The sequence below is a fragment of the Ziziphus jujuba genome, chromosome 9 (assembly GCF_031755915.1).
Source record: "Ziziphus jujuba cultivar Dongzao chromosome 9, ASM3175591v1".
Classification (NCBI taxonomy): domain Eukaryota; kingdom Viridiplantae; phylum Streptophyta; class Magnoliopsida; order Rosales; family Rhamnaceae; genus Ziziphus; species Ziziphus jujuba.
In genome coordinates, this window is record NC_083387.1 from 10,691,582 (window position 1) to 10,704,351 (window position 12,770).

At 31.5% G+C, this 12,770-nt stretch overlaps 2 protein-coding genes across 5 annotated transcripts; one reads left to right on the forward strand and one right to left on the reverse strand.

Annotated features, from left to right (window-relative positions):
• Positions 1-776: 776 nt before the first annotated feature.
• Positions 777-6,843, forward strand: LOC107435779 (probable CoA ligase CCL6). Of its 4 annotated transcripts, none has more exons than XM_048480635.2 (20): positions 777-910; positions 1,386-1,510; positions 2,319-2,382; positions 2,498-2,587; positions 2,719-2,775; positions 2,900-2,948; positions 3,113-3,189; positions 3,377-3,416; positions 3,509-3,603; positions 3,723-3,887; positions 4,127-4,237; positions 4,350-4,437; positions 4,535-4,601; positions 4,680-4,755; positions 4,830-4,947; positions 5,069-5,314; positions 5,795-5,934; positions 6,072-6,254; positions 6,344-6,463; positions 6,627-6,843. In XM_048480635.2, exons 2-20 carry the CDS (start codon positions 1,467-1,469, stop codon positions 6,672-6,674), a joined length of 1,878 nt encoding a protein of 625 aa, XP_048336592.2. In that variant the 5' UTR covers positions 777-910; positions 1,386-1,466; the 3' UTR covers positions 6,675-6,843. The 4 variants fall into 4 exon arrangements, with proteins under 4 accessions (XP_048336592.2, XP_048336591.2, XP_048336594.2 ...); XM_048480634.2 differs by having other exon boundaries at positions 783-906; XM_048480633.2 differs by lacking the exon at positions 777-910 and having other exon boundaries at positions 1,020-1,510.
• Positions 6,844-7,241: 398 nt separating this feature from the next.
• On the reverse strand, positions 7,242-9,369 carry LOC107435780 (cold-regulated 413 plasma membrane protein 2). Its single transcript, XM_016047409.4, has 4 exons — positions 8,969-9,369; positions 8,113-8,220; positions 7,945-8,015; positions 7,242-7,825 (listed from the first exon to the last, which is right to left on the reverse strand). The coding sequence occupies exons 1-4, from the start codon at positions 9,148-9,150 to the stop codon at positions 7,572-7,574; spliced, it is 615 nt and encodes a 204-aa protein (XP_015902895.3). The 5' UTR covers positions 9,151-9,369; the 3' UTR covers positions 7,242-7,571.
• Positions 9,370-12,770: the final 3,401 nt, after the last annotated feature.

The following is a 12,770-nucleotide window of genomic DNA, read 5'->3' on the forward strand; positions in this document are numbered from 1 at the left end:
AACATCCAGCTAGCTGTCTCCATAACATTAAATTCATACGCTAAATATTTTCTTCTTCCAATTAGTTAATTTTTTTTTAATTAATACCATATATAAATATAAATGTATAAATCGTATCTTATGGAAAGAACCCCTCTTATTAACAATGCATGTGAAAGTTTTTCAATGATTTGGATAGCCAATGGCAATAAGAAACTTTCCATTCTCATATCTAGAAACAGTCTTTAGACAATGATATTTCGAAAGTTCAAATCTCCATAACTTTAACATCAAAAAATTGATAAATAAATAAATAAATAAATTCCTTTTTTTGTCTGCTGTTCTATATGATGGAATAGATTTTATCTAAGATGTATTGCATATGTAATATTAATTACTCAAGTTACATGTTAAATATAACAAGAATGGCATACATATATTATATAAAAAATATTATTTATCATCATTGCTATATGATTATATATGCTAAACCATGATTCAATAATTATCATTGAAAAATTTATTTTTGAAATTTTAATATGAAAATAATAATATTAATTATCTTAAATTAAAATTTATCATATAAACTAATAATTACCATAAATAGTAAAACTCTATTATATATGATACTAATTAATTATCATTTTTTTTATGGTGAATCTATTTAATTAGTATTTATATCATATTGTGTTTGAATTACATATCAAACAATTAATATAATTTATCAGCTACAAGTTTGTTGAACAAAAAAAAAGACACACGTAAGAGAATCCGTATACAATCATATATATATATAAACTTGACAACCAAATATTTCTTATGTAAATGAGAAAAGGAGAAATAAACAAAAGTAATTGATCTAGTGCGTAGGAAAAAAGGAGCTTAAGTCCAACTTCACCAACCAATCATCTACCAATTTAAATGCTGGTGGGTGAGTTTTGTTGTCTCTTTCTCTCTTTCATTCTCTCACCTGTACATGTCCATGCAACCTCCTAATTAAAACACCGCCATAACACGGTTCTGAACTCTGTTGTATGTTTGTATTTTTCCAAAGTAAACTCTCTATTTATTGCATTCAACCTCAACCCCAACTATCTCCTATTTCTCCTTCTCTTTTTCTTTATATACTTTTTATTTATTAATACATATAATTCTTTCTTCCAAATATATTCTTCACCAGCCCTAGTTTCTATAAGCAAATATCTTCATCATTTTACCCACAAAAAAAAAAAAAAAACAAAAAAACAAAAAAAAGCAATTTTTTTCATCATATACATAAAATACCACTTGAAGGCTGTCTGCATTGTGTGTGTGTATATATATATATATACACAGTTTGGAGCTCATTTTTTCTGACAGTTTTAGTAGGGTCTAAAATGTCGACGAATAATATTTACACTGTGAAGGTTGAGGAATCAAGGCCGGCAACCGAGAAGAGGCCGTCGGCGGGACCTGTTTATCGAAGCATTTATGCAAAAGATGGTCTAATGGAATTGCCAGAAGGTCTCTATTCCCCATGGCAGTTCTTCAGGTATATAGCTTTCAAAGTTGGCTTGCATTGCATGCGTTAATTGGTGCATAGTGTTCCATTAGGAGAGTAAGGGAAAAGGCTGAAGTGCAATGCTGATTAGATTTCTTATGTTTGGATCCTGATGAGAACATGGACATATCAAATTAACTTGCTGCTGTGTAAATTTGGAGAAGTAATTAACATGACTTTTTTAGATGCATTAATTTTCATCTTAAGCTAATAGTACTGAATAGATCTGGCATGCGGTAGAGTGACACAAGATTTGGATCAAGTAATTATTTTACATAAAACATAAAAAATAAAAAAAAGACGAAAAAAAAGTTAATTACTACTTTATTAGCAAATTAACTGTGTTAAACCAAGATGTCAAGCTAATGTTAAATCAAATTAATGTTACCAATTTCTAAATCATCTCATTATTAAATTCTGTTTTCTCACTTTATGTCATGCTCAATAGGATTTTTGTCACAGCTAGCTACTTTCACTATCTATCATTGTATATGTGTTTCTCTCATACATAAAAAAAAAAAAAAAAAAAAAATTGACTAAAATTTTAATTTGAATTTTGGAAAAGAAGAATTATATAGTAAGTCTCTTAATTTTTAACATGCATGGAAAATTTTGAAAGTAAAATTGAAAAGAAAAAAGGGAAATTCCTCTGCCTTTGCAATTGGCTCAAAACTTAATCTTCTACAAACTGAAAATTTCTCTATCACTCTACTGTACAATCTTTGTCCCTTAAAATATTGTTAGTCCCAGTTCAAAACTCTGTACTATTTGTTACCTAAAACTCTGTTTTTGTTGGCAGTGACTCTGTTAAGAGGAGCCCAAACTGCCCAATGCTGGGAAGACGACAAGTCACCGATTCAAAGGTACCATTTTTTTTTCCCCCTGAATATCTCCGTGTGTTTCTAAAGTTTGAGCATTAGCAGAAGCCCAGAAAAACCCATGAGCTAATTTTTTTATTTCAATATGGAAATATGACAGGCCGGTCCCTATGTATGGCTTACATATCAGGAGGTTTATGATTCAGCTATTCGTCTAGGATCTGCCATTAGAAGCAGAGGTGTCAATCCCGTGAGTTGTCCCCGTTCATATACCAAGTTTTTTTGCTGATTTTTTTTTTTTTTTAATATGAAATAGCAGAGATAATCACCCAATATATATATATATATATATGTTATATTTTTTCCATAAAATTTTTGTAGGGGGATCGTTGTGGTATATATGGATCAAATTGCCCCCAGTGGATCATGGCAATGGAGGTATGCTTTATTACTATTCTTTCCCTTTTATTTATTTATTTATTTATTTTTTTATGTTGTTGATAATTATTTGTTCATTTCTATATGGTAAAATATTTTGATACATTTGTTTGATGTTTTACAGGCCTGTTATAGCCATTGCATAACATATGTTCCATTATATGACACCCTAGGTTTGTATTCAAACTTTTCTTTATTCAATGATCAACATGAATTATTTTAGGACTTATTTTTTCCCCTGTTTTTCATTCTGCTTTTGTAATCAGAAATTTGAATACTACAATACATGGTAGAACTATCTAATTAAGTTAAATTACATGCTTTTTACTTGTTACAGGTCCAAATGCAATCGAGTTTATCATCAACCATGCCGAAGTTTCTTTAGTATTTGTTCAAGAAAACAAAATCCCTTCTGTAAGTTACTATTCTGTCATCATTGTCATTCTAAACTACTTGGTAATATTTGACATCTTTGTAAAAATATCTCAATGATCCAATTTCTCATTGAACTTTCAATAGAAAATAATAATAATAGTAATAATAATACAAGGTCAATGTAGAATTCTATTTAATCCCTCTAATGTGGGAAGTTTTTTCACAGATTCTATCATGCTTGTCAAACTGTTCTACACATTTAAAAAGTAAGTCCATAGCTATTTCTTTTATAAGTTCTTTGGATTGCAGATTCAGCATGATGATTGTGCTAACTAAAGTTTGACCATACTTTATTCAGCAATTGTAAGCTTTGCAAATGTTTCAAGCATGCAAAAGAAGGAAGCCGAGGAATTGGGTGTGTCTTGCTTTTCTTGGGAGGAGTTCTCTAACTTGGTAAAGATGAAAGAGCTGTTTTTTGTTCTAATATGGAAGATTTTCAAGGATGCTGTTTTAATCAATTTGATTAAGTTTTAAATTTTATGTATTAACAGCTTTTATCCAACTTTTTTCAGGCAAGTTCAAGTTATGAACTACCTCCAAAACAGAGCGGTGACATTTGCACAATAATGTATACCAGTGGAACAACTGGAGAACCAAAAGGTGTCATTCTTACTAACGAGGCAATCATGGCAGAGGTGTTATCTGTGGAAGAAATGTTTCAACTTACAGGAAAAGGGGTAAATAGATTTTTATTTATTTTTTGACTTTGTAATTGAATTTAATGAAACAATGTAAATTTTTTTCTTTTTTCTTTTTTTCTTTTTTGTATGATTTCAGCCAAAGAAAAGAGACAGAAAGAACTCCTTTAGTTTTTGGTCATTGTTGAAAAATTATGATCTTCCTTTAAATTACAGTGACATATGTATTTTGGGAATAATTATACATTCTTATTGACATGATATAAATTCTATTGCAGTTCACAGAAGAAGATTCATACTTTTCATTCCTTCCTTTGGCACATATATATGATCAAATAATTGAGAACTATTGCGTCTACAAGTCCTCCTCAATAGGCTTTTGGCAAGGCGTAAGATTAAGATTTATTTCTTCGAAACATTTCATCTACTTCCTTTTTTTACGGATCTCTTTGACTTACCAAGAAATGATGTAGATTCATTTTTCTTACATTGGATCCACAGGATGTCAGGTTTTTGATGGATGACATTCAGGAACTGAAGCCAACTGTATTTTGTGGGGTTCCTAGAGTTTATGATCGTATATACACTGGTAATTTGCTATAATCATAAACTAAAATGTTGTTTTCTATGAACTGAAAGCTAACATGTAGTCGATTTCATTCTAAATGCTGAATCTGTTTTTGAAGGTATATTAAATAAAATTTCATCTGGAGGGACATTGCAGAAGACATTGTTCCAATATGCATATAACTAGTATGTTTACCAAAAAAAATTGTTTTTATCTTCTCTTTCTTTCCATCCATACAACTAACAAAGAAAATGTACTAACAGCAAGTTAGCAAATCTGGAGAAAGGTCTGCCACAAGACAAAGCAGCACCACTCTTAGACAAGCTTGTCTTTAACAAGGTCTGTCATTTATCCTCCATTTTTATTTCAAACTATCTTCTTTACATTCTAAAGTTACATTATTTGTCGTATAGACAAAGCAAGCTTTAGGCGGACGAGTTCGTATCTTGTTGTCCGGTGCTGCACCATTGCCTAGGCATGTGGAGGAATTTCTGAGGGTTGCCAGCTGCTCTACTTTGTCTCAAGGATATGGTATCTAGGAGTTTTGGAAGACACAGCAATGCCGATTTATTTATTTATTTTTTTTTTGACCTTTTTTCACTCTTCACTCTTTCCATTAGCTGCTCATTTATGTACACTTTTTACATAATAGGACTAACTGAAAGCTGTGGTGGGTGTTTAACATCCATAGCCAATATACACTCTATGGTGGGAACTGTTGGAGTCCCCATGACAACCATTGAAGCAAGGCTTGAGTCGGTTCCTGAAATGGGTTACGATGCACTTGCCAGCGTGCCACGTGGAGAGATTTGCCTGAGAGGAAAAACCTTGTTTTCTGGTTACCATAAGAGAGCTGATCTAACTGAAGAAGTCCTTGTTGATGGGTGGTTTCATACAGGTAAAACCTTGGAAAGTTATAACATATGGTGGCTTTTACTGTTTTCAAGATTTTAATTTTAAGACATTTATGAAGGTTTGTTCTTTCCGAAACAGGATATGAAGATTAATAGGTCGTCATCAATGAATAACATGATAAATTTTGGAAGTGTTTTAACATAAAAGGCTTATGGATAATTGGGGCATATATAGAAAGTTTGGTAGAACTAGATGAGAGTTTTGTAAATATGAATGAGAACAGTAATGTGCACAAAAAGCTAGAGGTGAAAGCTCTGTTCAATGAAAAACTAATCCACAAATGCAAAAGGACAAGGCTTGAAATAAATTCTATTACACCTCCATTTTCTGTAGTTCTTAAGAAGATCATAAGGTTGCGATGATCATTCAGGAAACCAGACATGTAGTGCACTTTCTTGTTACTCAAAAACATTTTTTGGTAATAAATAGCGTATTGGGTACATAATTCTTAGAGGATTTGCAGGTGACATTGGAGAGTGGCAACCTGATGGAGCGATGAAAATTATAGACAGGAAAAAGAATATATTTAAGCTATCACAAGGAGAATATGTTGCTGTGGAGAACATCGAAGGAAAATACTTGCAGTGCCCTCTTATAACATCAGTATGTTGCTGCAACTGCCAAAATGCATATTATGAATTAGAATTAATGTGGAATCAGACTCACCTTTATTCTCCCCAGTAGATGAGTTTGTGTTAGTTGATCTGTGTACTTATTTCGTTTATCCATTCTATGCACAGATTTGGGTCTACGGGAACAGCTTCGAGTCGTTTCTTGTGGCTGTGGTCGTTCCAGAGAGAAGTGCACTGGAGAAATGGGCTGAAAATTATAATCTGACTGATGATTTCAAATCACTGTGTCAAAACCAAAAGGCAAGGAAATACGTTCTGGATGAGCTGAATAGCACTGGTCAGAAACATAAAGTAAGTTTGTATGATTGTTTCTATTTCCATTTTTGTTGGTTTCTTGCTCTTTGTTATTCCTTCATCTAACATGGGAAACATTACCACAGCTTCGAGGTTTTGAGATGTTAAAAGCAGTTCACTTGGAACCAAATCCCTTTGACATGGAGAGGGATCTCATAACTCCAACTTTTAAACTGAAAAGGCCACAATTGTATAAATTTTACAAGGTAATACTAGTATTTTCAGTACCATTACTATTCAATTTTATTATTTTTTCAACCTAGTATTCAAAAAGGCCTTTGCTATCCTTTGTGCTCAATTATATTATAAGGAAAGTTGAATTTCTGGTTGGTCATTATTTATTTATATGTACGTGAAATTTATCTGCAGGACTGCATCGATAAGTTGTACACTGAAGCAAAGGGAACAAAAAAATGATAGAAATGTTGGAAGTTGGAGCCGGCCTAAAATTATGAGTCTCTGATTTTATCTGCCTGGGAAATTGTAGCCATATAAGTAGCTCTGTGTTGTCAACGAGAGTCTTTGTAACTAATTCTTGTCCATGTTTGTCAATAAATAAGGGAATACATGGATTTCTTATTAGAAACTTTAGATCTTCTTAAAGTTTGAAACTAAAGTATTTGTAAGCAGCAAAATAACATATACTGGAAACTATATTAAAAACCCAAAGCATAAAAAATGAAAAGAAGCATTCTTTTTGGCTTCATGAAATTGAAAAGTTTATAGGGTGTTATAAATTACGAACAAGGCCAAAGCCAACACAACGTAAAGTAAGGGCTAATTTAGGATGCTGAGCTGAACTAGATTGGACTGGATTACTGTATATTTGGCAAAATAAAAATAAAAAATAATTCATTTCAATCCAGTGCAGTTGAGCATCTGAAATGGGCCCCAAATTTTCTAAAATGAAACTGCATTTGAAACTAGACTGCAATATGAAACTGCATTTGAAACTACTGTAATCTATATCAGATCAAGAGAGTATAGACCTAACATAGAACAGCTTTTCCATCACTAGCAAAATCAGAAAAACAAAAGTCCGTATGACTTATTACAACAAAGTGTTGAAACTTAACAAGAATCCTTCAAGATTCCTCAAGAAACATTGTACTTTACATCAAAGAAAACGGAGTTCTTTGCACAAGAATTCCTGTCTCTCACATTTTTACTGATCCAAACTGTCACATTATCACAGGTAACAACAGCAATGGTAATGAATTCTATATGGTACAAAACAAATCAATGAAACAAAGACAATACATGTGTTTTGCAAACCTCAAAACAATGTACACAAAACCACTGGGAAGAGTGGCTCTAAATGATTTCAACTAGCAATGCCCAAACAGGATACACAAACAGAAGAACTATACCAACTGTGTTTGATACCCCATGAGCTCTTGTGAAGGCATTTCTAAAACCACCAGATGCCCTTATGTGTTCTTGCAACAAATAGCATGCAATGACTAGACATATGACCACGCCGATCCAGTCGTTCCTTATTGTGCTCGAAAATAAACTAGGAGACACAACTATAAGAAGAATCAGCGCTCCCGGCAATTCCAACCAATCTGCAATTGTTACCATCCAAAAGTTCATAACCAGTTAATTACCACAAAATAAATTACAAGATTGAATCTTTAACATAATTTGATTGATACCATGAATAAAGGTATACAGTTTGTATTACCTGGGAATCGCTGAGGGAAGAAAAGCCGCAGCACAACAGCAATGAAAGCAATCCATTTTCCAATCTGTCCGCTGCAGGATCATCAAAAATATTTAGTACATATCATGAACAAAAAAGAGAACAATAAAACAAGAAATGGTTGGTGTTGTGCACAGTATGGATACTCACTTTAAGAGGCCGAATAGTATTGATGGAAGACTCAGGTAAATGTATGGGATTAGCAGTGCTGTAAGAATGTTTGTTTTCCAGTTTGTTCGGTCCAAGACCAGCAAATAACTACATTCAGCAACAATATGGAAAGAATAGGTCAATAATAGTACAGAAGGCAATGCACAAAAACATATAGGTGGGAAACTGAAAACTCAAAAAATATCTCCAATGCAAACTCAGTCCGGTTTCAGTGACAAAAGAAAAGCTCAAAATTTTTAGTCTTTGACAAGAAGTTTGAAGGTAATTCAAGGTGTAGATGTTTAGATCAAATTCAAGAAATCTTGAAGAGATGTAGATTGAGGTGGTTTAAGAAACAGGTATCAAAAAACCCATATCTAAAACAATCAGATAACAGAGAAAAAGACCAATTTTGATACAAGATCAAGATCTGGACATGATCAATGCATTTATATTATTTGTCATGAGAAGTAGAATATATGAAATTCTTCCTTATAATCAATTAGTAGACTGTAGAACACCCATACAATCCTACCAAAGACCAAATCAGTGTCTTCTGTATAAAAGATTACAAATGTTTTTTTTTTTTTTTTTTTTTTTTTGGTTGCCAATTTAATTGAATCTGAAAAGCTGTATGCCTGTAATTGTAACTTTTTTTGAGATAATGGATCGAACAAAATGGGAAAAACAAGAATCTCCAACGAAAAGAACATAATTTAGCAAGCAAAATAACCAATTAATAAGATCTGCATATATACAAATCAATATGAAACAGAGCATAAGCAGAATCATGAAAACGATAACCATGATGATGATGACGATGATAAAGAAATAAAAAAAAAAGAGTAAAACATACATAGCAGCAAAGCAGGCAAGCCATTCAAGGAAAGTGGTACCGAAGCCCAAACTAGCAAGCTTGATGGAGTGGTTGGCAAGGTTTTTAGCAGCTGCTGCGAGGTCTTTGAGATCAGAGTTGACCAAGTCGCTTGATGATGGTACCCTCTCTGTTCTCATTCTCAAGTAATCTTTGTGAGCCATATCTTCAATGATGAAATGAAAGATCGATTAGAATCAGATCGAGCAATTTCTTTTTTTCCTTTCTTTTTCTTTCAATCCAAACAGAAAAACTATAAAAAGGAACAGCAGTGAAGCTTCCAATGCTATTTAATTGCCAAAACCCAATCACAGTCTCACACAGAGACTCTGTCTCCGCATAATATAATATTCATTTTTGGGTTTTGGACCGCCTTCATTTTTCTACGTAACCCATCTTTTTTTTATAAACATTTTTGTAAGATTCAGAAAAGGCGTGCCACGTGGACCCAATTATTTGGATAAGTCAAATATATTGATGAGTCCACACTGACCTGTCTGTCCTGTCTCTGAGCTGTCCTATCCTTCTACTTACGTGTCCTTTGGGGATTTCTATTGGGCTTTTAAAAAAAAAAAAATAAATAAATAAATTAAATTACCCTTTTTTTTTTTTTGGGGGTTGGGGCTGATTAGAATTGATATACTTTTTAATTTTATGGATATAAAAGTATATTTCTTTGTCCGTTATCCATCCCAAATAATGCATGTCGGGTACAATTAGAGCTCGCCACGTGGACATGCCAAAATAACGCACCGCACTAACCTTTTCTTTCCCTTAATCGTCCAAAACAAAAAGAACAAACACCTTTTGTATCATCTTAATTATTCATAAATATATTATTTTATAATTATTTCATTATCTAACTAAAATAGGATATCATAGTTGTTAAATTGATATTTTTTTTATATTTTTTAATACAAAATTATTAAAATGGTTAGAGATATTAAAATTTTGACAAACAAATTATTACTCTAAATTTACTCATCTAATCGACACTTTAATTTCTCAATACACGTCTTTTCAACTTTGTGTCAACTCTACTAAAATTTCATAAATGATAACTTTAATCGCTAAAATAGATTTTGAGTGGGCATTAAATTGGTGTTCCTCAAAAATCAATTTATGATGGTTTTGTAAGTCATCGAAATTAAAATATGATATCCATAAAACAAAACCGAAAATTGTGTTGGATGGATTTACTCCATATCATACTTAAAAACTTATATATTTATCCTTTTAAAAATAAGTTTATAAAAAAATTTATAAATTTATTTTTAAACGTCTATTTTTTTAGAGATAGACATGTAAATTTTTCATATGGCCGTTTTTTACAGCAAATTTATTGAATTGGATATTTAATAATTCCACATAATAGAAAAAGAATTCAAAGAAAGCATAATATATGATCTTTGTGGAGTCAAGTTGGATATTTAATTCCACATCTTAGAAAAAGAATTCAAGGAAAGCATAATATATGGTCTAGTGGAGTCTATTCAACGTTTTTTTTTTTTGGAACAATGGTTTCAAATTTCCAATGATTTCAAATTAAATTGCTCCTGTGTCAAAAAAAAAAAAAAAACAAAGGCTGTAATAAAGATGCTAAAATCAACATGTCTTATAAAATGCTTATATCTGTGTACACAAAATATTTTGTACAAGTTAGTATTACAAATTTAATGTTGATGTAAGTAAAGGATTACTTTTTCTTCCCTTTTTCAATTTGCCCATTCATAAGATGGGAGACAAAAGAGAGAACAAAATTGTTTCATTAGTTTGTAGTGGGTGTTAACCCAATGTAATAGGACCCTATGCCCAGAATACTTTGGACTGACCCAAATGACTGAACGTGTGGGTATCCCGGCAGCCCATGTGAGCCTCATACTAATGGATCCTACGATAATGAGATATTTTTTAAATGATTGGCCCACTGCTAGTGAGCAACTGCAAATATCATGTAAGAAAAATAGTATTAGAATCCTCTGCGTTTTTTCTTTGTTTTGTTTTATTTTATTTTGTTTTATCCTTCTACTTATGTATTCTTTCGGGATTTCCACGGGGCTTTTTTTTTTTTTTTTAATTTATTTAAAATTACTTTTTTTCTTTTTTCTGGTTGGTGCTTGTTGTAGAGTTGGCTGATTAGAATAGATATGCTTTTGTTATTTTATGGATTATGGATACAAAAGTGTATTTCTTTTGCTGTGATCTTATCTTAAATAATGCAAGCAGGGTAAAATTAGAGCTGGCTACGTGGACATGCCAAATTACCCACCACATCAACCTTTTCCTGCCTTTATAGTCCCAAAAGAAAAAGAAAAGAAAAAAAAAAAAAACCCTTTTGTTTCGTTATAGTTATTCATAAATATGTTATTTTATAATTATTTCATTATCTAACTAAAATAGGATATCTAGTTAGGGTTCTAGTTATCAATCAATTATGTATTTATTTATGTTAAATTGATATTATTCTATATTTTTTTAAATATAAAATCATTAAAATAATGTCAAATTATTAGAAATACCAAAATTTGGGTAAACTTTTTTTTTATCACTTTAAATTTACTTATCTAAAGAATACTTTAATTTTTCAATACACGTCTTTTCTACTTTGTGTCAACTATACCAAAGTTTCATAAATCATAACTTGAATCGTTAAAATAGATTTTGAGCGGGCATTAAATTGGTGTTCGTAAAAAATCAATTCATGGTAGTTTTGTAAGTCATCTAAATTAAAATAAGATATCTATAATACAAAACCAAAAATTGAGTTGGATGGATTTACTATGTGGCATCTTAAAATTTATATGTCTATCCTTTAAAAATAAGTTTATAAAAAAAAAAAAATTTATAAGTTTATTCTTAAAAGTCTATCCTTTTCGAGATAGGCATGTAAATTTTTTATATGACCTTTTTTTTTATAGCAAACTTATTGAGTTGGCTGTTTTTTACAGCAAATTTATTGAGTTGGATATTTTTTTCCACATGGTAGAAAGAGAATTCAAGGAAAGCATAATATATGGTCTTTGTGGAGTCATTTCAAAGAAATTTATTTTTTCTTTTTTTTTCTTTTTGAACAATGGTTTCAAATTCAATTTTTCCTGTGTCAAAAAACAAAAGGGCAATAAAGATGCCAAAGTTAACATGTCTCATAAAATGCTTATATCTGTGTACACAAATATTTTGTACAAGTTGTATTACAAATTCAATGTTGATGCAAGTGGAGGATTTCTTTTTCTTCCCTTTTTCTATTTACCCATCCATGGGAGACAAAAGAGAGAATAAAAAGTGTTTCATTAGTTGTGTGATTTGGAAGTGTTGGTGCCTATGTGACCCTATGCCCAGAATACGTTGGGCTACCTTAAATTCCTTATTGTGTGGGTGTCTCGGTAGCCGATGTGAACCTCATACCAATGAATCCTCTGTTAATGAGACAAGGCCCTATTTTTGAATTGATTCGCCCACTTCTAGTGAACAACTGCAAATATCATGTAAGAAAAATAGTATTAGAATCCTCTGCGTTTTTCCTTTGTTTTGTTTTAGGGAAATATGGCCCATTGTCCTTCTCGAAAGAGGCTTGAGGAAATATATCCACCAATTCGTGAAAGTTTTTTTTTTACCCTTTAATATTAATTCTACCTTAAATTTTTTTTTAAAAGACGTACATGTCCTTTTATCTTACTTTTGATACTGAAAAGCTGTAATATTAAAACAGAAAACAGCAAGATGGGTTTCAAAGCAGCACATGTTGAAAACTGAAAACTGACGTTACATATAAGACCTGTCTGGA

Excerpts from the sequence above, each read along its gene's own strand:
- LOC107435779 (XM_048480633.2), top strand. The coding sequence starts at position 1,356 with ATGTCGACGAATAATATTTACACTGTGAAGGTTGAGGAATCAAGGCCG. Across the intron at positions 2,949-3,112 it reads TCCATTATATGACACCCTAG|GTCCAAATGCAATCGAGTTT; the intron begins GTTTGTATTCAA and ends TACTTGTTACAG. Across the intron at positions 4,438-4,534 it reads TTATGATCGTATATACACTG|GTATATTAAATAAAATTTCA; the intron begins GTAATTTGCTAT and ends CTGTTTTTGAAG.
- LOC107435780 (XM_016047409.4), bottom strand. The coding sequence starts at position 9,150 with ATGGCTCACAAAGATTACTTGAGAATGAGAACAGAGAGGGTACCATCA. Across the intron at positions 8,016-8,112 it reads ATACTATTCGGCCTCTTAAA|CGGACAGATTGGAAAATGGA; the intron begins GTGAGTATCCAT and ends ATGATCCTGCAG. Across the intron at positions 7,826-7,944 it reads CTTCCCTCAGCGATTCCCAG|ATTGGTTGGAATTGCCGGGA; the intron begins GTAATACAAACT and ends TAACAATTGCAG.